The sequence below is a fragment of the Chelmon rostratus genome, chromosome 5 (genome assembly GCF_017976325.1).
Source record: "Chelmon rostratus isolate fCheRos1 chromosome 5, fCheRos1.pri, whole genome shotgun sequence".
NCBI lineage: Eukaryota > Metazoa > Chordata > Actinopteri > Chaetodontiformes > Chaetodontidae > Chelmon > Chelmon rostratus.
This window is the reverse complement of record NC_055662.1, coordinates 6,655,278-6,680,431: the sequence shown is the minus strand read 5'-3', so window position 1 is coordinate 6,680,431 and position 25,154 is coordinate 6,655,278. Positions and strand designations below refer to the sequence as shown.

Below are 25,154 nucleotides of genomic sequence, written 5' to 3'. Positions count from 1 at the left end.
TACAAGTTTCTGATCATGCACCTTTCACTCAAGTGAAACGCAGGACTTTTACTTCTACAGGGTGTGCCTTTAATTGTTGCATTGGTACTTTTGCAACGCTAGGAAAACCTCGTCTTTCTGTTTAAGTCTGTACTTCTGTGTGAGATGGGGCGGACGGTTGCTCTGGGATACCGGCTCTGGGCCCGCCCAGTCATGCGTCATCGTCATTACCTTGAAATCGTCACTTTTGCGCTAAACTTTGAGAGAGAAGCGCACGTGACGCCTCGACTTAAAGTCTGGGATGAGTTTAATGAAGACTTTGGATTTAGACATCTCTACTAAAGCATGCCCAATCACCTACAATATGTGGTAAGTGTCTTTTAAACGCTTGCTTTCGCTGTGGGCGCACCTGGTGTTACTGTTTGACATTTATTGAGTTATTAAAGTAGTTGTGTTTTGCTGCTGTGAGGGCAGCCAAGCATTTCCTGAAAGATAAACACTGGGTGTTCGGTGACTGAGTCGCTGTCCACTGAGCCTGTCCCAACCACCGTCACTCCTTCACTCGTTTGTTTAAGCGGAAAGGTGTCTCAGAAGCAGGTCAAAGTTAAATACCGGAGAGGCAAGTGTGGCCAGTTATCGTCGAACTTGTCCAGTTTTTCAGTCTGTGTCTTGTATGGGTAAAGTTGGTAACTTCTGGGGTTTTCCACTCGGCTAGCTTGTGTCTGCTTTAGCCTGCTCACAGAATGTCGCGTTTACCTGTCAAAGCCTCGCTCGTGTCGTCCGAGCTCAGGTGCGACATTCCTCTAAAGCTCACTCGTTCATTCAAGCTCTTCCCCCTCAAACACGAGCTGCTCCAAAGTTTACACGGTTAACTGCTGGAGGTAAATTAACAGCCACCTCTGAATTAAAAACAAACAAACGTTTGCTAGTAAAACCTGCATTATGCTCCAACTCTGAGGCGTGTGTTTTCTTGTTGTATTGCCCCAGTCTACGTTTAAGAGTGTGTCAATTTAAAGCGCACTTCGAAATTTCCACAGGTACATGTCGTAAAGTCTGGGTCAAACAATACTTGATGAATTATTAATAATTCCTCCCCAGAACGGCGGGGTAATAATTCGCCAAGCAGCTTGACTCGGTCAAAAGTTTGGCTTTCACCTCTGATTTGCATGGTAATCGTGCGGTTATCTCCTGTATGCTCAGCGAGCGGAAGCGACGGTGTAAACTACCCTCAAAAGTTGTGATTTTTAGCTAAATGAAGCGTCGTGCTGCGGATTAAATACATGCCGATTTAAAGCACGGCTCCTAAACATTCAGAACATGTCCCCATGTTGTAGTGGAAATGTCTTGTTTGTTCTGTGCGGTTAAACAAGGTGACACTCAGTTATTTTGAATAGAGGTTTGTATGATTTCTCCCCTTCATGCCAGATGCGGTCTAACAGATTTGTTTAGCAGTGTGTAACTCTTTTTCATTCATTAATTTCACGCTTTTTTTAAGTTAATAAAGTAGGCAGGGGAGTTAGGCTAAAATTCCTGTAATACCACCTGTACTCCAAGCTAGGTGTGTTTGTGCATGCTGGGAGATGCCCCTGGCATGTGATTTTTAACAATGTAGATGATGTGACGAAATAATGGGTGTGTACAACAATCCTTATGCCTGATTGCCTTATTTGGTTATTCCCTCAACCTGGCCAGGTATTGACTGTATTTGGACACGATCTGATTGTGTTTAGCCAACACGAGTCTGTATTAAGTCTTGTAAATCCTGTCAGTTTAAGAAATTCACTTAGCTGATTTCACGGTACTACGTTCATCAGGCCGTTCTGGTGCTGTGAAGATGGAGTTTGAAGCATGTCTACAGGAAATCCCCTGTTCACCTGCTCAGCTCTACCCTTGTTTATTAACTTGTGGCCTGATCGGAAGTGCATTCTATTGGTCGGGCACCATCTTAAGAAGTATTTCATCATCTCAAAAACCACAGTTAAGACAAGGAAGCTTTCATGGAAAACTGACTAATATTTTGTCTTGTTTGAAGAACTCTTCGATAAGTATTCGGCAAACAAGCAATTTCCTGTGAGCTGAAGTTATGCGCTTATAAAGGACTTTAGACTGCCATTAAAGGACTAGACTCAAATATGAATCATTGAAAGACTCTAAATCAATCAAAATGAATGCCTGCGGCAAGTAAAGATTATTTTCATTATCAATGAATCTGATGATTACCTTCTCAATTGATCGATCAGGCATTTAATCTATAAAATGCCCATCGCAGTCCCCCTTTTTTTTTTTTTGCTGTCCAAAAATATTCAGTTTAGAGTGATTTAAAACAAAGAAAACCACATTTGAAAAGGTAAAACCAGAGAATTTCTGCATTTTACTTGTTTCATCATTTGGTCCATAAAATATCAGATTATTTATTGATTTAAGATTATTAATAGCTATAAAATAGATAAAATTGCCCATTTTAATTTACTAAAGGTGAGGCTGGCATGTCTTGTTTTGACAGATCATCAGCCCTAAGCTCAGAGATGTTTAGTCTAAGAAAATGGGTGTTTTGCTTTAGAAATTACTAAAATTATTATTATTAATGATAATTATTTTCATTGTTGCTGATTCAGCGTGTTAGTCCATTAGTTGAAAAACAGTTCTGCAAATGATCAATAAAAGTGATCCTAAAACAAGAAAAAAGGGAGGAAACAATAGCTAAATTGTTTGTTTTCAGCATGTTGACAGCAGTCATTCTTTCCAAAGGTTTTCTCGGTATTGATCTGGCTTCTCAAACCCATGGGGGCGTTTCCATGGTCTGGCCTTGATGTGGTTGGCAGGAGGACACAGCGAGACATCAACTGCAGCGACAACCTGGAGTACCTGAACGGCAAAATCTGCTGTTTAAACTGTCCAGCTGGTAAGCCACATGGAACCATGCTTGATTTAGTCCACTGAGACTGAAGGTCTGTCAGCAGCTTGAATCAGAAATTCATCACCACAGCTATGAAACAGGTTGAGCTTGATTATGATTGGATATTATTCAGCTAGAGTGACAAGTTCCATTGAAGCCCAATTAAGTAGGCGGATAAAGCTATTTTAGACTTACTGTGTGTGTGTGCGTGCGTGCGTGCGTGCGTGCGTGCGTGTGTGTGTGCGCGTGCGTGTGTGCGTGTGCGTGTGTGCGCGCACGTGCGTGTGTGTGCGCGCGCGTGTGTGTGCGTGTCTGTGTGTGTGCGCGTGCGTGCGCGCGTGCATGTTAGGCACACGCATGATATCGGCCTGCACCACAGCCAGAGAGAAGGGCCAGTGTGAGGAATGCGACGATGGAACATACACGGAGCATACCAACAGTTTGAAGCACTGTTTCAAGTGCACACAGTGTCGCTCAGGTAATTCTGCTTGATGGCTTTACACTATCGATCGGAAAGACTGTGGAAGAAAAATCAATATTCAACCTTTTCAAAGTGCTCCGAGCATAAACTCCGACTTAACAAGGTCTTTTTCATGTTGCTTTCTCAGATCAGGAAATTGTAAGGCCATGTACTCACACTCACAATGCTGAATGTCAGTGCAAATTGGGAGGATTTTGTGCTCCTGACCAAGCATGTGAGGTGTGCAAGAAGTGTTCAAGGTGAGTCTATGCAAACCAAACGGACTGCACACCTGGTGCTTGCTTCATTCAATGTGAGTGATGGGACTGTAATCCTTTTTATTCCACTTATTTCCTAATTGGAGTATGCACCGAAGATAGCCTCACTCATTTTAATCCCTTCGTGTTTTAAATCCGTCTTTTTGCCTCCCTGCGAACTAGGTGTGAAAAGGATGAAGAGCTCGTGAGGAACTGCACCCCTACTTCCAACACGGAGTGCAAGAAAATCCAGCCCAAATCTGGCTCTTCTTCCGGTACACGACTCAGTGGTTGCTAATTCCATTCTAAAAATACCAGTCATCACTAGAGACGTGCATGGCTTGTTGTTACAGTAAAAATATATTCCACATGGCCATATTATTAGCATTATATGGTGCTAATGGTTTTTAATTATGTTTTGTTTTTTTAATCAGCAAACGCCTCAGTGATTGTACCACTTGTGCTGTTGGCTGTTGTGGCCATTGGGGTAACTCCCGTGTGCGTGTGGAGATATCGTAGAGCAACAGGTAAGTGGAAACGATGACACTGCAACTTTTTAAAATGTACAAAAACCACATACTGGCTGGGAAATATTTCAAACCCTAATCTTCATTTCCAAGTTTTGAAAATGATGAAATAAGTGTGAGGGGAAAGTGATGTTGAATGTGACCAAACATTTTAGGCTTTAAAACATTTTTCAACTCAATCACTTTAAGATGTACTGTTCTTTAAGAACAGGGTCTAGTTGAATTTCTGCCTCGCCACAATTTGTGTACACTGAAAGCAATGAAACAATGACAACAGGCGCAGTCAGGGGAAAAAAAAGACCTGGCAAAGGATCAGATTTTAGACAAGCAAATTAGAGCTTGCAGTATGACATGACACAGCACACGTGTGATTAGGATCATCTGATCTTTAGATGTAGTGATATTCTGGCCAAATGCAGATTCTACAGAGACAGGGATATACCAATACACCTTTCTGGGTGCTGATAGATGCGTTAATAAATGCTAATCAGCTTAAGGACACAGGCAAACAATTCTCCTGTGTCATAACTTCAGACATTTACATCCAGTCTCAGAAGAAAAATCCTTATCTGATTCTTGGTACAACAAAACTGAATGGCATAACAAAGGCTACAGCTAATAATTGAGCTTGAACTGAGCTTTTAACCAATCAATTATTTCCCAGATTCATCTCTAAAATGGCAGAAAATAGTGAAAAAAAACTTCCTATCACAATTTCCCAAAGTGATGTCATCAGATTGGTTGCTTTCCTTGAAAAAATGTCAAACAGCAGCAAATCAAACTTCTGCTCTGCTGATGTTTTGGTCTCATATTTGTAGTGACACCTTGGTACTAGTTAATGCTCTCACAGGTCTGAGTCTGCGTCAGTGCTGTGGAAAGCACCTTGTTTCTGCTTACTCCTGTAACACATGCAGTCAGATTATACTGTAAATCAGTTGGCATGTTTGAAGTAGCACGTGCTGATTGAACGGTGTCGACATACGGTGTCCACTTCTCGCCGTCCAGTGAGGCATGATGTCAAGCTCTGGCCTTCATTTGCATTTGACAGCCATGGATTCAGCTAGTGATGTGCCAGGGTTTCACACAGATTTATTTGGGTGGGCAGCCCAGGTATATTAACAGCTGCCAGCATTTTAGCATTTTTTGTTTTTATTTTGTGTCCAAGAGAACGATGCCATCTGTGATTGATTAACTAGCGGACAGTCTCCCCTCACTCTGCCTCTGACATATACTGACAATGACACATGCTCTGCAGAGAAACACACAGAGAAAGAGTGATGTTCTCTGGCGTATGTCCCTCCTGTGTGGTGTAGCGTCTCCTGTTTAATGTAGGCCTGCTTATGTTCTCGCTTTGTCAAAGCTGGTTGTTGCAGATGTCATTTGGTACCAAGTTGGTTTCAGTCATTTCGATAGGCTACGTCATTAACAACAAGCCTCCCCCACATGCGGCTCACCTGCTGTTGTGAAAACTGAATTAAGAGTTGCAATTTTTTGGGCGACTTGATAAAACATACTGCTAATGAGGAAAGACAACAGAGCAGACACTTCCAGGGGGAGGGAAACAGAAAGAGGCAGGGTGAGAAATGCTGTGCGTCACGCTAACAGGGCAAGCACAGTATTAGCTAAAACACAACAATAAACAAGTTGTCCCAGCTTTCCAGGTAGACCTTTCCCTTTCAAAACCATAGTTTAAACTGTGATTTTGCTAGTGAGACTGTAGTTGTTTGATTCACAGGGCATATCATACAAAAACAAGTTTCATGCTGGATGGTTCAGGATTTAAAGTGACGAACAGTGATGTCGCAGCAGGCTTTGAGTCTTTGTCACACATGGGCTGTGCGCCACACCGCCTTGCCGACTTGATGTTTTGTAGCAGTATGGGCACAGAGACCTGTTCAACAGGACTGCAAATGGCAGGTATGCTGTTGGTTGTTTAAGCTGATGATCACACAGCAGCAGGTGCTATGGCAGATGAGGTGCTAACACTTCCTGCTGACGTTGGAAAGAGGTGTAGTCGGATAAAACATAGACATCATGTGGGCCTACTTAATAATCCTGTGCCTTCTGCCAGTGAGGGTGTATGCCATTAAGTTTCAGACCAAACTTTAAGCCAGGCTCTCCTACAGTATGAAAATCCTCTGCTGAATCAAGTCACACGTACTGTAAATGCTTTCAAATAGCAGCTTGTGGCCCTCTGGGGAATGTCTTAACATTGAATACTCCTTTCCTCACATCCTTTCAGATTCTCAGAGAAGTCAACCTGGCAGGGTGAAAGTTGGACAGGTGAGTCTTTAACAATAAAGCAAGTGCAGAACAGTAGAACAAGCCGATATCAATGACTTAAGTTTCCTCAGGTTTCACAGATTCACAGGTTTAATTCAACAAGTGCAGCCTGTACTTACTGACAAGCAGACAGAGAAATCTGAATGTGTTTAAGAATGATTCTCTCTTCAAAAGGACATAAAGGATGTGTGTCTGAACATGTCCCTCATCCTCTCCAGCAGCACAGTGACAACTGTCCCACTGAGGAAGTGAGGAGTGGAGAACCACGAAGGCTGAGCTGCTCAGGTCTGATCCTGTCCCGGCAACTGGTGAGAGCCAAATCCTCCGCTCATACGGAGGATGAGCGTAAAGTGCTGTGTGAAAGCCTCAACAGCTCAGCCAGTAACTCCCAGCACAGCCTAACCGGCCTGCCCTCCTGTGCCTTCCCCGCATCTCCCCCCCGAGCCAGCCCCATGGTCCCCAGACAGCCCGACATGAGGGTGAGAGCAACAGCTCCTTTCCAAAGCTGCTTCCATCCTTGCTTCTTTCCTTCTCACATACTCACTCCTTGCTGCTTACTGTTTCCATTGAGTAACGCTTTGCTGTTACAGCTCATGCCCTCATACTGGTCTGACTGTGCTCCTCCTCCAGTTTCCCCCGCCCTTGGATTCTTACATGACAAAGTGCACAAAAACTGTTCAACACAGCTGCCATTCCCTGTGCTCACTCTCTGATATTATACAGTGCAACTATATGTTTACTGTGGAAATTATTTATCCAAGATGACCTTAAACTGAAATTGACTGAAACACACAGAAATGCACACAGTTTATTGTTGCTATCATCAATGTGGTAATCCCTTCACTCGTTTAAGATTCCTGGAAATGGTGTATAATTTACATTCATGTAAATTAAGTTTTTCTTTGTTTTCTTCTGTTGCATAAAGTCACAGTGACTCGCTGTTGATTTACTGTCATCGAACATGATGATTTCACAAAGTATAATTGTGAAACATGATGATTTCACAATGATTTTTTCAAGCATTGTGAAACATGTGTTCTTTAGTTGGTCTGCATTGTAGCACAGTTGCAGGTTAAGTGTGGTTGTGTTCAGGGTTGTTTTGATATTGTCGGGAGCAGGGGTTGATGAGTCACATGTTCCGTGTTGCACCTGTTAAAGATTAACATGAGGAGAGATTTCCATTCAAACCTGAAAGACCTCTTAGCTTGTTTTGTTGTATTAGGACTTTCAACAGACCTCTTCGGATAGTAATGATTGTTTCTCTCTTCTGTCATTTAGGAAGATGAGCAACTTCCCAAGCTTGTTCCTGTGAATGGTAAAGAGTTTCTGTTCTCATTCCCTCCCTGAAATGTTACTCAGATGCACACACTCTTTTAGTTGCAGCCTTGCTTTGGGATTCAGTCCCCTCAGTCAGGTGTATTTAACGCATGTACCAGTTCTGAATGTTCCTAATAAGTGGTGAATGAAAACTTTCTCTTTGTCTGCAGGTGAGGAGTCTCTGAGGAAATGTTTTGAGTATTTTGAAGAAATCGACGTTGACTACCACAAGAGATTCTTCCGTCACCTTGGTATTAGCGACAATGTGATCAAAAGCAAAGAGCACCTTCTGTATGAAGACAGGATCCATGAACTTCTAAATATTTGGGTGGAGAAAGAGGGCAGAGAAGCCAGCTTAAATGACCTGCTGAAAGCACTGCTTGATTTGAATCAAAGGCGAACAGCTGAGAATGTCAAAGAGAACGCTATTCACTACGGTCATTACTTCTGCGAGGAAAAATGAGAGGTGAATTGTTGTCAGGAAACCCTGCTGAATATATGTATTCTTTGAATACCACATATGCTGTGAGTCCTTGTAGCTGAAAGCTTTTGTTCCATCCAATACTGGTTGGACAAGCATCGCATAAGGCTGCTGCCCATAGAGGTCTTTCACAAGAAAAGTGAAAAAAGTTCTCGTAACAGAAAGCATGAGTACGATAGTCTCATGAAAATCACACATGGTGTCAGGTCCTAGGTGCTTCGTGCAAGCTTCTGCGTCCTCAACATGGTTTGGAGTAGCAGTGCACAAGGCCTCCTATAATGGGCTTTTGTCAAGAAAAAAAACCTCGCCTGTACACTCATAAAGTAGCTGTTGCTGCTGCAGTAAAAGCTTTTTATGGTACTGAACAGCTGATGGGGAAATGTTAGGTGTTGTTTCGACAAAGATGTCTGCTTGACCTTACACACAACCAAGACAACATTGTTTCTGTCTGACTGAAAGTGATTTATTTCATTCAGCTCCACATGGACTGTTGAGAGTAAAGTATTTGATTACAAAGTGCTTGCTGTCTTGTAATCCACATATACAATGATTGTTTTTTTTACTGAAAAGAAAAATGAACTAACATCCCAAGACGGGTTGATTGTTTCACATAGTGAAGGTTGTCAGACCTTATCGACCGTTTCGCTCCTCATGATGTGTTTTATTTATTCAGTGGGAGACACAGTTAAACTGTTGCCACCGTGGCACAAGTATTTAAAGTTATTATGGTGGAGAGCTGTCGTGTTGGATTTTATTTCAATAATACGTGCTCTGCCTGACCATGTTGTACACTTTGAGTTCATGGCTCAGATTGCCTGTTGGTTGACTTGCTGATCAAAATGAATTAATGTGTCTTATCGCTTGTCTGCGTTGTGCTTCTGGTTTATTGTTACACTTCTGTCATAATCCTGAGCACAACACTGACCGCTTCAAGGTTTTATAAAACTACAGAAGGTTCTACACTTCAGTGCCTTGATAGGATAATTGCAATGTTACCCTTTTTTCTTTTCTTTTTTAATGTTTCGTTAACAGTTTAGCCTGTTGCTTTGTGTTTACTTCCAGGCCCAGTTGTGTTTGAAATGCTTTGTTATATTAAGTTTTTTTTAAACTGATTTTTACAGACCTACTCAAGGGTTTTTACTGAATTATTACAGCTTGATAGGCTCTGAAAATCCTCAGAATTAGGCTTCTGAGCAAAAGCTGGGCTTGAGAAAATGAACAAAAATATGTGAATGTGAACAAGTGGAGAAAATAATAAACTCTTTTTTTCACACACACACACACCCAGCCCTTGCTTTTTCTTTGACTAAAATAATGTGCTTTTTAAGTTGTAAGTACCATGTACAGTGCTGTTGCTCAGGTTTGGTTTGAGCTAAGTGTTAATGCAGAAAAAATATATGCAGAGAGTTGTGCACTGATGCAAACTCCCAGATCATTTAAATTCTGTGCCATACTCTAACCTGTAAATTGAATGGAGCCGGTGTGCCTGCTAGATAACTTGGCCACACCCCGACAGTTCCAATGTTCACTCAAGATAACAGACAAACCGCGATGACATGGAAAACTAATTGTCAGTGCGTTTGAATGGGACATCAGTTTCCTGGTTCCTAGTTGATCAGTTGCCTTTATAGAGAATAGAGCAGATACAGCTAATAACTATCGCCACTGTTCATGCAATCAAATCTTTCTATGGTAATTTCTGTCCCTTTAAAGGAGCGATTTGTAGGATATGGCCAGAATTTGTGGCCCGTTGTGTCTCGTGATACCACTTTGTCCCTCAATAGTATAGCCCCCTGTGGTTTCAGCTGGAGATGTATGCAAGTGGCAAGCTGTATTAGCTTTTTTCAGTCTAATAAATAAACAAAACAAAATGTCAAGAAAGGATGAGTCCCTACACTGTTTTCCTTATTAAACAGAGAAATACAACATACATCTTGTGAATTCAAGTTTCTCCCATTTAACCACATTACTTTGACTTCGGTAAGCTGCCAGTGTTTGCTTGATTGTGAGGTACTTCTGTGTTATTGAGTCAGATATATCAGGGCTTTCAGAAAAGTCTGAATTTCCCAGTCCTAATTAAGAGTCTACAGCCGTGCTATCATCTCTGTGAGGCTGCACAATCACGATGAGCACAGGACAGCAGAAGAAGCCTGTTCAGTGCTGTGCACCTTATCCCTCTTCATAGCAGCTGCTAAATGCGGTGATGGTGACTCAGCACGGGACATGTAATGTCCTGCTGCAACTGTCCCAGGCTGATGGGTGGATGCTCCTTCCTCTGGTGCATTCAAGTTCATCCAAAAGGAGTTCAGAGAGACCGGCCAGATCTTAAACATCACTTTATCTGGACGTCTCACTGTACGTTCCCTGCCTGTCCCATAGCTGTAGTTACATTGACAAATATAAGTCCTACATCCACTCATTAATCCGTCTTCACGAGCTACTCAGACATCCCTTCACTTGGCAATAATTTCTGCAGTTTGCTGCCTCATTTTCTCCTTCATTCCTCATTCGGCAGGCTGCATAGCACGCCGCGTTAGCTGTTCATTTACTCTCATGACAAGTGGCTTTGTCTTACATTACCATTATGAATGTTGATGCGATAACCGTGTCCGTTAATTCAGATTCCAGCCCTACGGTGTGTACTCGGAGCCGGAGCATTTAATAGAGGTGTCGCCGAAACATTCAGTTAAATGATACCCCTGCTGTAACCAATCAGTTTTCTGACTCTCATGAATCAAACTAATGCTCACTGCACACATTCTGTCGTGGCCGTCTAGTGTGCCGGCCAAATTACCACTCAGGAAAAGGTGATTTGAAGGTACATGTGTATTAACGATCCGAGAGCTCGGCTGCTCAGTGTTGCACTTTGTTGCATGAAATACAAAGGTTGTACTTTGAAACACAGAAAAACACTTTGCTATTTTTTCCAACTTCTCAGACAAAAGAAAGTCCATCACCACAGTGAAGGAAAGCAATGAAACACACCACTCTGCTGTTTCTGTTCACACCCAGTGGTTGCGAAATCAGAAGTGAGGGATCCACCCAGCCAACCACAACGAAGAAATCTCACTCTTCAGACTTTTAAGTCAAGTTTCAAACAGATGTCATTAACACCAAATGCAGCTCCTGGACATAAATGCTGTACACACACTTCATGGCTCTGAGACTTGTACATGATATTCCTCCAAAACCGACAAAATTTGAACCTTAAGATGTAATCATTTGTACAGCTAGTCTTCTCTGCCTGGCAGTACGGTTCTGTATTGTGGCCCAAAGCAACTGGATAGCATAAATGTAGTTTCAGTGTGTCTCTATCAGCCTCCCTCATTGGTAAGTCAGCTCTACAACCAAACCCCATTTAGAAAACACTGACCTCGGCTTGAGACTCTGCACACACTGCTTTTCTGCGATATAAAGAGCCCAACAAATGGAAATGAAATGTGCATGTTGGCAGCAGAGCTCAGGTGCAAACACGAGAGGGATGAAGCGCCTGCTGACCCGGCATCTCACAGAAAAAAGCACCAGCAAACCGTTTGATTTGGCACAGGAAAAGACGGCGACTGAGAGAAAACGTGTGGAAAACAAGTCGCTGGTGTGCAGCAAGACGCCAAGACATTGATGACTGAGTCCTGCTCAGATTCTGGCATGTTTTCACTGATATGTTTCGATTCAGCCACAGGAACTGGATCACAGCACTGCAACAAAAATCTTGAGTTGTCAGCTCAAGTAGAATAATTATGCTTTTGAACATTTATAAGCCAATTATGGGAAACTTTTCTCTGATTTTTATGTTAAATATGAATTGGCATTCTGAAATGATACAAATAATTACCAGATTTTTAAGGTGAGCCCTTCATATAAATATTAACTGTGTAGCATGCCTTAAATGGCAAGCATGTATTAATACATTATAATTTCTGGTTGTGCATATTTCAGCGAGCGATCACCATGGTAACTGCAGGTTCCATTGTACTTGAATCCACCTCAAATAAATCATTCTCAGTGTTTCTCCATGTTTCATACCCTACTGTACTGTATGAATTAGTTGTTGTATTAAATTAAGGTTAGTGAAATTGTTTATCATTTACAAATTATATTTAGACGTGTTGGTAGTTCAGTTTTACATGTTTTGAAATACAATATAATGGCGGTGAATGAGATTTGGTTTGCTGTGACTGCAGCCTTTAAAATTTACAATTGAACAATTGCGTTAACTCCAGGTTAGTGGTTACAAGGGATGGATGATCTGAATCTTCCTCCAGCATAAGACCGACATCGCTGAGTCTATGGACACCAGCAGGAACATCCAAGGGGGACCCCCTACATGGTTCTGGTGGACTGACGAGCCTTGAAACCAGACTGGTTACGAGACCTGGTTCAAACCTGACGTCCTCTCCGCATCATCATCTGACCAGCTGTTCTCACATGACAACACCTATGTCTCATGATAACACGTGATATGTGGTTGAAAGCTCACAAAACACAAGTGTGAGATCTTGGTTTGAGATTATTAAGATCTATTTGTTTGGATTCAGTCTCACCGCTCTCATCAGTGTTTGAAAAAGGCGGCTGTTATCAGCAAAAAACCCACTTCACACCACCTGCCCGGCACCAAACAGCAGACGGACAGCGTTAGTGGCTAACTGGTAAACACTGCAGAGCATTTAGATGCTAAAGAGACAGATATTTCCCTCAGGAATGGGTGGAGAAACAGAAACAGAACTAAAAGGCGAGTGAATCTTAAATTCATCGGGTGGATTGAAACAAGACTCGACATGAATGCTAATGTTGCTCTGTATCTACTTAATGTGTAAATAATTTACCGTTTGCTAACACGCTTGCCGTATCAACTTTAGAAAGTGATAATGCTGTTCCTAAATGGCCAAACCATCATTTAATACAGCTTTCTAATCTGACTTTATCAAGCCTTCAACACGAATCTGACTCTTTTTCCCTGAGACACCCCACACTTTCCACTCCTTTAGCGAGTTTTTTTCCTGATTTTAGCAATTGACTGCAGTTTCCTGTGATTATTGGTAAGACCCCAAGAAACACCAGCTGCCACTCCAGAGAATTCGTCCCCATTCTGTGATAACAGTCCCATTGGCTCTCCACAGCTGCCAAGGACTTCATGAAGCTCAAGGCAGAGACCCAAAACCTCTAGTGTGTGTGATCGTGAACCAAGAGGCCTGTGGGATCGCATTGACATCCAGTGGCGATATTGCTATTGGTTTCCTTTCTCGGGTTGTCTCTCATTTCCACAGCACAATACCTATAATACAGCAGCGTTCAATTAGAATCCTTCCATTTGAAATCACACTTTCAGGACCATTGTACCTACATTCACGCAAGAATAGTAAATTAGATTTCCAAAATTATCTTACACAATTCCCCTCACATCCATGTAAGTGCCGTTCCAAACGTTGCTTGGTACTTCTTGTGTGCAATTTTGAGTGAATAGTGCCTGATTTCGATGAAGGCTATGATCACTCCATTCAGGCCGAGTAAGATGGAAATAAAAAGGCTTGCCAGTCTTCATACCAAGAGCACTGTTAATCAGTGTTGAGAAGGGAATAAAAAGGCATTCAATCTTCCTTTTTTGGCCTTCGGGGCTACTCCATAGAACTTAAAGGACAATAGAAGTAAAATTCAGCTCTGAAATATAAAGCTGTAGGAAAGAGTGTAAAGTATACGAGACGCTTTGCTGGAAACAAGCAGAGATTTGCCCTGTTCCTTAATCTGAATTTGTTATACCGCTGTACAGCGCTGCAGAGAATAAATTGTAAGAGGTGGAAAAGGTCACTGTGACAGAATTCAGGATGACTTCCGCAGAGGGGCTAATTTCCGATTCACAAAGTCAGCCCCCGATCCGCCGCCAACAGTGTGGCTCCACGCTGTATATCAGTATGACATCACACATTTGAGTCTTGACTCTTCAATTTGCTTCAGGACAGAACCATTCATCCCACTTATTCTGCCGCATAATAACCCAAATGTCAGTTTCAGTGGGATTCCCTGCCAGCAATGTATTTCCTACACTGAGCTCTGCAGAATCAGACAGTCCTGCACGTCAGCAGTTCAGACCGGTGACATGGCATGCATTCAAAAAAAGAGAGAGAATAATTATAATAAATTGAAAGTGAATATGTACATATTTGTAAATTACAAAATGAAATCTGAGCATTTGTCAGCACCGGACCTGATAACAACTGAAGCCAAGTGATGTCAGAAAATGAAAGAATTTGAATGCAAAGAACTGCACTAAACTTTTAAGCATTAAGCTCATCAGCACACACACATTCAAGACACTTTGTGGTTTTTATTTAAATTTCATTAATATTCTGTTTTTACCACGAATTAGTTTTCATTCATCCATAAATAACATATAAAAATGGGTATTAACCCTTGATTATTATTTCAGGTTTCTAATCACTTGTTAACTGAGAAAAGGAAATTCAAGATCCACAATTCACTCACAGTTTCAATGTTTAGACGAGTTTTGGTGCTGTTGAATTGTGTTGTGTCATGCTATTCATTACGGTTTGTAACATTTAGTCTGCCCTCGCTGATATAAAGCAGACACTGGTGAACTTGAAAACTGCAAACAAACAAATTGGAGAAACATACAGTATTAGTCCTGTACAGCCTCACAGATGAGCTAGCATGCTGTACGGTTGTTTGTGGTTTTGTTTTATCATTAGTTTGTTGTGACTTCTAACGCTCATTGCTTTTCAAACGACTCACGCGAGGGAGAGACACCACAGGACTGTACGGATGAAACAAAGTCTGAGCCGTGCCAGGATCCAAGAAGGAGTGAAGGAAATATAGCACATTAACTCAGATGTCCCCACAAAAGCCCGGAGCTGTCCCACTGTGCCACGCGGCCAACTCTGCCCACTCTACTCGAGCATCCTCACCCACAGCATTGTGCTGCTGTGATATGAAAAAAGCATATCTGGCACGTTGCGTTTTCCACACTCCTTTGCAGGAAATGTGGTTAGACCTAATGTGGGATAAGCTTGTTTGAATTTAAATGATCATCTTTAAGGTGCTTCAGCAAAAGCAAGCTCAAGAAAGCTCCCACCATCTGCCGCATCGGCGGAGTAAAACAGCACAGAGTCCGCACAAAGCGGGACAAAGCGGAAATGGGAGTACATGCAGCACAAACCTGGGACTGCACATGGTGTGTGCATTGTGTTGTGGCTGTGAGGCAGTCAGGTGTGCAGCAGGGAACAGGAATTACCCTGTAAGCATACCTGCTACATTTGGCCTTGATGATTAATGATGCCAGCGTTGGTGCAGAAAAAATCTGAGTCATGGTCCCATCATATTCTCATTCTCTCACTGTTGCTATTGGTGTTGCGTGCTCCCCTTTCCAAATGTTATATCTGCTGATGTAAAGATACGTCTTTGTTTTTATCTGTTTTATTGATGGATGAGTCTGCTTTGGTGTGTCTGTTTTTGCCACGCTGCGAGCCAAATTTCCCATACGGAACAATAAATACTGAAGTACACATGCCATATGTGCACCAAACATCATAATGAAATATAATGACTGACTATTAAAATGCATTTAGTAAGTAACATTAAAGCTAAAAGTTGCTAAATCAAGGACTGAGTTAACTACTTTCTACATTAAGAGACTACAGTCAGGTGGTCAGAATCAGACACCTGGTGGAAAGTGGTGTGAACGTCCCTACAATACGTCAGTGAAAACACGAAATTCAGCACTGAGTTTATATATCTATTACTTGAAGGATATGAACACAACACTCACAGGTAAGCCTCCTCCCGTTTTGAAGTCTGTCTTAAAAGGGCTTTATTATTTCGGTTTATATTGCCATTACATGCTGCACTGGAGGTCCATGGGGGGCCCATGGTTTAAATTGCTGAGAGCTCCTTAGAGGGTTAATCTGTCTCTGGCTGGGTGTAGACAAGCATATCAACAAAATGGTAAAATAGACAGAATAAATATTCAGGCTATATGTGCATGTTTTTGGAACAGGATTGTCATTTTTATGACCAACAGCTCCACAGCACAAGTTCATAGCTTGCACCTTTTAAAGAGGCACAAGCTGCAAGTTAAGAGCGTTCAAATGCAAGAACAGACAACTTTACACAAAAGAGCCAATAAGATGGTGAGTGATACTGCCTGCAGGTGGAGCTGAAAGACAACACATGTCTGCAAGTCAGCCACCATGCAGCCACAGCCCTCATCCCGCACTCCCTTTTCCTACGTTCATACGCTCAGCCATTGTATTCACAGCATGTGAGGCAAAGCAGTTATTTGAGTAATATGGTAGCCTAATTCATGTGTCTATACAACATGAGACTTGTTTATAGGTCATGCATTTTATAGCTTTGTTTGTTGTATTATATCATTATTTTCTTTGTTTTGTTGTTTGTTTAGATATTGCATGTGTGTGCGTACATTCTGTTTTACTTTCCCCTGCTGAGTCTCAGAGCTGTAAGTGCTGCACCGACCACATTCCTCCTCGTTGATCAATAAAGTTTTATCATCTTATTTTATGACGAGCCTGGCTGTTAAGAGCTGAAGAAAGTAGCATCAGAAGAATTGGAAGGTAAAGCATCGACTTTTACAGCAAGCAACTTTGAATTATCCATTTCAGATGCAGAATCATAGAATCGTGAGTCGATCATGTTGATTATACTGTGTGGGGTGCTGCCGGGCACGGTGGTGACAGATAAAACCACATTTCCCACAAGGCCTTGCACTGTCAATAAGGAAATGGGTTAGGTAAGTATATCTTGCTGAATAGTGAAAGTGATTAACCTGTAAACGCAGCTTATTTTGTCGACATTGTTGTTGGCGTCGGTCGTCTGTACAGATGTGGAGTGTTTGTACCTGGGGAACACGACTTTACGCTTTTTGAACACGTGAAATATCCGGACTTTTTGTGTATGCTAGCAGCGGCGTAACTTAGGACGTCAGTTGTCCTTACTGCCTTTAAAAAACATGCAAATTTAATGTTGCCCTGCGTAACGAGAAGACACGCACGAGCCGCAACGTAAATGAAGACATTTAAGGAATCTCTAAATGTCACTTTTTATTTCGGTGTGCTTAAAATGTTCACAATGGAGTAATAAATCGCCAAGTATTGGTAAAAGTTGAAACAGATCAATGCGTCGAAAGTTAGCCTGCCGGAGCGTCAGCCTGAAGATGGACCCTGCCCACTCAGTGGTGTCTTGAGTCACGAGTTGTGTCACCTTTTCACGCGGCAGTTACCTGTTTCCACTGACGTTTTATGATATTAACTAGGTCACCTGATCACATTTGAAAGTAAGCAAGTCCACATCTTTACAAAGGTCTGGTATTGTTGTGTATGTTTGTTCGACAGGAGATCATGCTTTTGGCTGGCTGGATGCTTAATTAATAATTAGTCAACACCAGAGCTGATTAATGTGCCCCCCCTCTCTCTCACACACTCTCCATCTTATTTATAGGCAGCAGATGCAGCGGGCAGGCCCTTCATCCCCCAGCTGCTCCTCCACCTCCGACAGCTTCCCCCTCAGCCACCTCCACACTGCTGAATGTGGAAGTGAGAGCTCAGCTGAGCCGCAGAAACACGAAGTGAGAGCAGAAAACTCCGTGAGTGGCAGTCAAAGGTTGACCAGGGAAGATCATGAGATGCAGCAATAACACTGTAGTATAGTAGAGTAGGAAGTGAGTTCATTGTTGCAGCAGATGTGGACGAGGTAAGGTGTGCAACGCTGGTGCACATTTCTGATGATAAGCAAATGTCAAGCTTATGATTAAGTGTTGGCTTTAATTCATTAAAACTAGGCTGGGTTTGGCTGCCATGTAACCTTGTTTCGGCAGCATTTCAAGGACTATATGTCAGTGAGCATTTAGAGTCAGCTCTTTACTGAAGTATCATCTTTGAATGATTGCATTTCATTTCATTTAATCTTTCTTTCATAGGGAGAGATACAGTATGCATAGAGAATTGCACAACAGTTATCTAATGTCTAACCAGTTAGCCTGTTATTAATCTCAACATTTGGGCGTCCTTTGAGCTGCAAGTGACCAAATCGCACTGTTCATTTTGTTTTAGCGTGCAGATCTCTCCAGGATGAGGTCCATCGTGAGCTTCTACATATGCTACCTGCTGTGCCTGTGCCTAGGCCTGGCCTGCGTGGTGTGTGTGTGTTTGTGGAACAGCCAGTGGCGCGGCGGGTTCGCCTGGGATGGCTCAGCCCTGCAGTTCAACTGGCACCCAGTCCTAATGGTAACAGGGCTGGTTGTGCTGTACGGCAACGGTGAGTGCCTTTTCACATTTGGATCATGCAGAGTTCAGAGTTTCATTTCTCTTTCTCACTTCTGTTCATTCTTATGAAAGTCTGGCTGTATTAAGGTAATTACATACTACAGGTCCTGCAGAGACCTAGCATATAATTTAATGTGTCATTTCAGCAGTGTAAATGTGAGGTAATGTCCACATTGTCTGTTTTGCTGTCAGGGCCACACCTCAGTGATTGCAGTCACAGTCTTTTTCTGATGGAAAGTAAAATTTGATCATATGAAAGAAGGTGCCTTTCAGCAAGGAACTGTAATATATTCCTGCCATGGTACATGATGTACTGGACATTGTATTGTGTTGATGGCTGCTGTCTGTCTCCGTCATGTGAACACAGTCATTCGATACAAGGTAGGAACTTCACACTTCTGCTAAATAAAATCCAGTCCAAATTTGCAGTACTGTGCTGCCTACATTTGCATAATAATGTGTGAAACCTGTGTGGAAAAAGTAACACATGGTCATTAATGCATGAATAAAGTCCTCACCTCTTTTGGGGTAATGCATATATCATGGTGACTGGGTGGACGTCAGGCAGTCCCTCTGGTCATAAACTGGTGTGAAAAATATGAAATGTGTCAAAACTTGAGGCAGCAGGAATGCTAAATGTCAATAGATGCATGTAATATGTTTTGCACACACGTCATAATGTTGCACGTGTGTAATGAACATCAGTAAAAGTATTTGACAACATTTCCATGTCAGTGTTTGTTTGTTTTTTAATGTCTTTTCCAGAACTTTATCTCTGATATGTAACATTTTGGCAGTCATTCAAACTTTAACTATAGACCACCTCATTTAAATATATTAAAAATGGGTTTCTTGTAGACTTTGATTGCAATTATAAGTGACCAGTCGATACACCATTTGGCATTTTCCATTAAACTACAGATCACTTGCATGATATTATGTAATTAGGTTGTATAGTTAATTAGATATGAAGTCACTGAGCCTCAGTAACCTCTATTACATTTTTTATTGTTTGAAACATTTGTTCACACGCTGAGGTCAGGAACTATGATTTTCAGCGGAGGGCGCTGCTGGATACGTGCCACCACGCTTTGATGTTTACAATAATGAACTGATATATGTCATACTTTCTATATAGTTAGGTCTAAAACTTGAATGGAAAAGTTTCACAGCAGGATAAACAATATGATCCAAATGATGGAGGATATTTAAAACTGCAACAAACTGAGCTGCTGCTGACCGTCAAAACTACAAAACTGAAAAGGAAAGAAGAGAAAGTAAAAGTCAAACACAGGTTCAACAGGTTTGGGCCGACAGTATTACTGCTTACTTTGTGGTACTTTATTCAACATGTTATTAATGATGTTTTAAGTCTCGATCAAATCAATCATGGGGTGGTTACTGCTCTGTGTGCACAAGAGGACACCATGAGTTATTTTTAGTGAACCCAGATCCTGCCTAGTGCGTCATGAGCAGGCCAAACACACTTTAGGTCATTTTGTGGCCAGGCTTCCTCAGCACACCTGTGGTGTACTGGGGCGTATGTGGGATCAGATTACACGTTATAGATGTGTGCATTAGTGGCTGTGGCAATCACGGTCAGTCACATTCATGACTGTACTTCCATCCAATGTAAACACATCTGTCGCAGTCGTGACTCACTGACAGTTTGGGGGTCCTGTAGAGTTTTCCTCAGAGAGAACGTAGCATTGTTTGTGCTGAGTTTCAGTACAGCAGCTCAAACGTCTTGCAAAGAGCAGATGATGACTCTGTTGAAGATCCAGTAGTCACCATGATTTCTGTGCTTAATTTTGTGTAATTTTATTTGTACATAACCATCTTCTATTAGAAGCCCCTGCAGCATCTTAAGTAAAATGATAGTCAAATTTAATTGTGGTCTAGTTTTTTTGCATGTTGTTTTTCCTTAAATTGTTTTGAAAGTTTAGAGTCACCAAGATCCATCGCAGGTGAAGAAAGTAACCTCTGCACCAAAATAAAGATCTGAGATTCAACAAAATAAAAAAACAGTGGATTTACAGGATAAAATCTGCCTGAAGGGAAACACATTGTGAATTCAGCAGCAATGTGCCTGGGGATTTACAAGTGTTGTTTCTGGAATATTTTAACTGTAGCAATATGCCATTTCATATTTTTTTTCTGCACAGTGTTGCACTGTGAGGAAAAAGTGCACCTTGGCCATTTATGTTGTGCAGCTCCACTAATCTTTTAGCTGAGGTGAAGGCGGGCATATTTCAACAGAACAATGCATCCTCAATCATTTGAAAATGAACAGTTTTTTATGAGATATTATTTAAAAAGGCAAGATGATATTTCTACTGCGTTTCACTCTGACAGGCACACTGTGTCTGCACAGGAACATGGCTTGAACATCTACAGTGCATGTTTGAAATGCTGTATACCAGTATATCAACTGTGGTCACACTCATACTGAGAACTCCTTATACGTTTTACAATGCATACAAACAGGCACTTCATTTAAATTGTTAGGCATGGTTTATGTTTTAGTCCTATTTTGCCATTCCAGTTCTAAAATACAGAGTTGAAATGAAATACATTATTGTTTCAGGACCAGGGTCTAAAATGACTGAGTGTAATACATGATCTGAGTATGTTCAAATAAAGTTCTTATACCAGATTAAAACACAAAACAAAGACATATTCTGATTCAGTAGATAGATAGATAACTTAGTCCTGAGTATCCAGAAATACCAGATCCATTCCCATTTCATTTCCCATAATGCAACTCAGTGGCATCTTTTGTTAGACTTCCCCTGCATATGTCTTTCAAACGCCATGCCTCCCATTTGTAACACAGACTTTCTGTTAAAATTTGTAGTCTTAAGGCCAAAATTGAGAGAGCCAAAGTGCGTTTATAATCCCAGTGACATTAATGGTACCTGTGGCAGAGAGCTACCTCGCAAAGTGCATGACCATCAGGAACAGCTTGGGGTTTAGTGTCTTGCCCTCCAACATCATCAGGGTTGTTTTCTCAGTGCCTTGCAGGGCCACAGAAGACATTATTCATATCCACAAATTAACATATTGATAGATCAAATGCATTTTTCATCTTTTCTGTTATGCCTCTTCCCTGCAGGAGCTGTGTTGTACCGCATCCCCCTGACCTGGGGTCAGAATAAACTCCCCTGGAAGCTGCTGCATGCTGCGCTGATGCTCCTTACCCTGGTCTTGGCGATCGTGGGGCTTTGTGCTGTGTTTGGCAACCACAATGCCAAAAACATTCCCAACCTCTACTCATTGCACAGCTGGATTGGAATTGCTGCAACAGCTCTTTTCGCCATGCAGGTATACAGCTTGAGACGCAGAAACACAATCACTTCATTAGTGAAAGTGCAGTGAGGTGGGCATGATTTTTTTTCTCATTCTGAGGCATTGAGCTTTGGTCATCTCCCTTTGTGTTCCATGTACCGGTGAATGTCTGTCCCGGCATTCTTCCACCCAGTGGCTGGTGGGTATGGCTGGCTTCCTCCTGCCCTGCTCCCCCACATCACTACGTAAACTCCTGAAACCCGTACATGTGTGGTTTGGAGGCAGCATACTGTCGCTCAGCATTGTTGCCTGCATCTCGGGAATCAACGAAAAACTCTTCTTTGTTCTGTGAGTGCCATATTTCTACTACTTTTTCCCTAAAAGTAATTCTATATATTACAGTCTGCTGCAATATTTTAATTATCTATAGTGGATAGTCTAAAGTGCCTGGTCCACCTCCACTTTTGCTATTAAACCAGCACAAAATCTGGGTGCAAAGTAAGGCACAAGACGCAAGGGGGTTGTATTTAGTCTGTGTTTGGTGTGGTTTGGGTCTAACATGAGTGAGACCAGTCACTCCCATTCCTTTTAGAAGGAAAACATTTTAATTGCTGATTCAGCAAGTTAGAGAAGCAATCAGATCTGCTCAAGTGAAAGTGAAAGCAGACCATCTACAGGAGCAGCAGAAAACCACCAAAGCTCCCTGAGGTGAAGCAGGCGTAGCAGAATCTTACAACCACCTGAATAACGTGCCCTTTAAATTGTAGGAATATGCTGCGCCATTGACTTAGGTAGCAATGCACCACAGCACACCTCATTTTAAGATCAACATGCTTAAATTCAGAGACCAACACCCAGTTTATAATAGTGCAGATACATAAATATTGCAATACCTTCAATTATTTCAATGAAAAACTTCAAGATTCCTGCCTTTAAGATAAACTGATTGAAATGACTGAAATTTCCCTTTTCAATCTGTTTTTCCGCAGCAAAGGAGACAGCACTAAAACGCATCGATATGATGAACTTCCACCTGAGGCTGTCTTAGGGAATTCATTAGGAGTTTTGATTGTAGCGTTTGGCCTGGTTGTCCTAATAATTTTGTCCAATCGTAAATGGCAGCGACCGGAGCCCGGGCCTGAGGACATGGCGTACACGGTGAGAAAATCACTGCAGTTGATATACAGTAAAAGAGACTGGAGGATTTATTTTAGTCAAGTATCTCATAACCATCCTTATCTCCACTCTTCCACAGCCACTGTTTCAAGAAGAAAACGAATGAAGGAAATTTCCAAATCTCACCGCATCAAACCTGTCCATGCAAAATCACTTCAATCACCACGCCTTTAAAATAGTGTAAAAACCGTATTTGTTTTGAATGTAGAAGCAGCTATCTGAACAGCGTGGCAGTTCCTGCCTATTGTGGATGTAAATATTTATTTGAAATTATATTTAAGATTGCTTTTTGGCCAAAAAATGAAATAAAATGAAATGTGTTTCATCAAAGCTGTAACATCTTCCTTTCTTACACTGTATACGCTCTCCCATGATGCACTGTAGCTTTTACATCATGCAGTAAAGCTTTAAGTGGGCACAGATGTTACAGTTTGTGACCGCATACTGTAGGATTTACTGCTGATGCTGGTCCCATGAAGATGTTTGCTAGCACACAGCTTGTCAATAGCTGGAAGAAGTATTTAGTTTTCTTTGATGGCCTTTTAGCAATCTGAAACCATGTTGCCACTTAATTTAAATGAACTTTAGTGGGGATTTTAATATCCAGAATTCTAGTCATTCTGTAGAAAACTGTAAAAATAGAGTATTACAAATTTGTAGAGTGATTCTGATCTATGGGCAGGTGAGAAGAGAGTGCTTAATGTAAAAGAACATCTTGAACTCAACATACATAATGTTACATATATTTTCATGTTGGAGCTTCAACTCAACTCTCGTGCAGACTTCTGTTGAGACTCCAAACAATGATAGCGTACAGCTGACTGTGGCATGGAGTCTGGCTGTGTAGTCAAAGCAAAGCAGGACTGAGCAAGAACATACAAGACCTGTCCTGGTCACCAGTCGCCACCCACAGGTTTGCACAGCTGACCTTCACAACAGAGGTATTCTGTTTGCCAAAGCCACAAAAGACAGAAGTAGAGAAACCCCCAGGGGAAGTCTGCAGTGACTGCTCACACCACATGGCTCAGCATAGAACTGTGTGATTGAAACCACCGAAACACATCAGATGTTACCGTGGTCACCATCTAGGTTAAGTGTTTTAGCGTGCTAACATTTGCTAATCAGCAGTACATAACAGCAGGGGCTGACGGGGCTGTTATGAGCTTTGCAGGTATTTGAATATAAACCAAAGTACTGTGCAAATCCTGTGTGGGTGGAAGTCCGAACCAAATTTAATGACAATCCGTCCAGTAGCAGATGTTTCAGTGTTGGACCAACCGACTGGCTGCCAGTTTCACACACAGGCTTGTGTGCTGGACTGTTTCTTAATCAGGCGGAGAGACTTCCTGGAACCAGTTTAGAATCCAGTTACTGGCTACGAAAAAGTCTGGCACAGAACTTCCTCCCAAAAACCACAACTTGTCCTTTTTGTCACGCTTCAATTTTTAGTCAATTTGACTGAACGAGTGGGTCGAATAATGTGTCAATTAGTGAGCATCAGAGGTGCTGGTGGGCACTTTATTTTGCAGGAAATCCAGCCTAGCGCCTCGCCATCAAGTCAGATTGATAATAAATCTGACAGCCAAGGCCGCCCCCCTTTGCTCTGTAACAACTCAGCAGTACAGACATGAAAGAGGGGAAGATGAAGTGAGTTTATGCAACACTGATCATGATCAGTCGCTGCTCGAATTTTATACATAAGGTGGAGCATTAGCGGAAGTTGTTATATTTGGACACAGAGCCACAGAGTTGGCCACATTGTTGGAAGAAAAATAAAAGTCCTGTCCTGTTTTACACAAGGTGGCAGCAGAGTCGAGGTCAGTCCAGCGACGCCCTTAAACATTTTAAGGATGCTTCTGCTGCATTCTAGTAATCAGTGTTAAATGATGTCGTGTACAAATCTGTTTGCAAACAGTGCCAGATGTCCTCCCATGCATTCATGCACTTTTGGAAATAGTTGAGGACAAATGTATGACTGGAGAGGTTGGAAATGGTAAAGAACATGTGGTAAAACCTGCAGAGATGACATAATGGAGATAGAGAGTATGCAAACAATACAGTTTTTCAAATTTGTTACTAGTATATTGTGCCACGTGTATACAGTAGCAGTAAATTTCCATAATAAGTGAATAGAAATGTCAGCTAATCAAAAGCCTGGTGGATATTCGTTCCTCCTCATTTTAAAATACAGCATAGCTCTG

At 41.8% G+C, this 25,154-nt stretch overlaps 2 protein-coding genes across 8 annotated transcripts; both read left to right on the top strand.

Moving 5' to 3' along the window:
• Nucleotides 1-233: 233 nt before the first annotated feature.
• On the top strand, nucleotides 234-9,475 carry hdr (hematopoietic death receptor). Of its 4 annotated transcripts, none has more exons than XM_041936898.1 (10): nucleotides 234-348; nucleotides 2,728-2,881; nucleotides 3,225-3,353; nucleotides 3,484-3,595; nucleotides 3,776-3,867; nucleotides 4,027-4,119; nucleotides 6,362-6,402; nucleotides 6,624-6,710; nucleotides 7,681-7,717; nucleotides 7,890-9,475. In XM_041936898.1, exons 1-10 carry the CDS (start codon nucleotides 325-327, stop codon nucleotides 8,180-8,182), a joined length of 1,062 nt encoding a protein of 353 aa, XP_041792832.1. In that variant the 5' UTR covers nucleotides 234-324; the 3' UTR covers nucleotides 8,183-9,475. The 4 variants fall into 4 exon arrangements, with proteins under 4 accessions (XP_041792832.1, XP_041792830.1, XP_041792831.1 ...); XM_041936896.1 differs by having other exon boundaries at nucleotides 6,624-6,881; XM_041936897.1 differs by having other exon boundaries at nucleotides 6,621-6,710.
• A 7,462-nt stretch (nucleotides 9,476-16,937) lies between these two features.
• Nucleotides 16,938-23,277, top strand: LOC121606600 (cytochrome b ascorbate-dependent protein 3). 4 transcript variants are annotated; one of them, XM_041937023.1, is made up of 7 exons: nucleotides 16,938-16,958; nucleotides 17,666-17,810; nucleotides 18,277-18,481; nucleotides 21,605-21,813; nucleotides 21,971-22,125; nucleotides 22,767-22,935; nucleotides 23,033-23,277. In XM_041937023.1, the coding sequence occupies exons 2-7, from the start codon at nucleotides 17,673-17,675 to the stop codon at nucleotides 23,057-23,059; spliced, it is 903 nt and encodes a 300-aa protein (XP_041792957.1). In that variant the 5' UTR covers nucleotides 16,938-16,958; nucleotides 17,666-17,672; the 3' UTR covers nucleotides 23,060-23,277. The 4 variants fall into 4 exon arrangements, with proteins under 4 accessions (XP_041792957.1, XP_041792958.1, XP_041792956.1 ...); XM_041937024.1 differs by lacking the exon at nucleotides 16,938-16,958 and adding an exon at nucleotides 17,004-17,501 and having other exon boundaries at nucleotides 17,666-17,792; XM_041937022.1 differs by lacking the exon at nucleotides 16,938-16,958 and adding an exon at nucleotides 17,005-17,501.
• Nucleotides 23,278-25,154: the final 1,877 nt, after the last annotated feature.

Bases quoted from the DNA above. Each gene is read 5' to 3' on its own strand.
- hdr (XM_041936895.1), top strand. From the start codon at position 325: ATGCCCAATCACCTACAATATGTG. The intron at 4,120-6,361 runs GTAAGTGGAAAC...ACATCCTTTCAG, and splicing joins GAGATATCGTAGAGCAACAG to ATTCTCAGAGAAGTCAACCT. The intron at 6,403-6,620 runs GTGAGTCTTTAA...CATCCTCTCCAG, and splicing joins GCAGGGTGAAAGTTGGACAG to CAGCACAGTGACAACTGTCC.
- LOC121606600 (XM_041937023.1), top strand. From the start codon at position 17,673: ATGCAGCGGGCAGGCCCTTCATCCCCCAGCTGCTCCTCCACCTCCGAC. The intron at 22,126-22,766 runs GTGAGTGCCATA...GTTTTTCCGCAG, and splicing joins GAAAAACTCTTCTTTGTTCT to CAAAGGAGACAGCACTAAAA. The intron at 22,936-23,032 runs GTGAGAAAATCA...ACTCTTCCACAG, and splicing joins CTGAGGACATGGCGTACACG to CCACTGTTTCAAGAAGAAAA.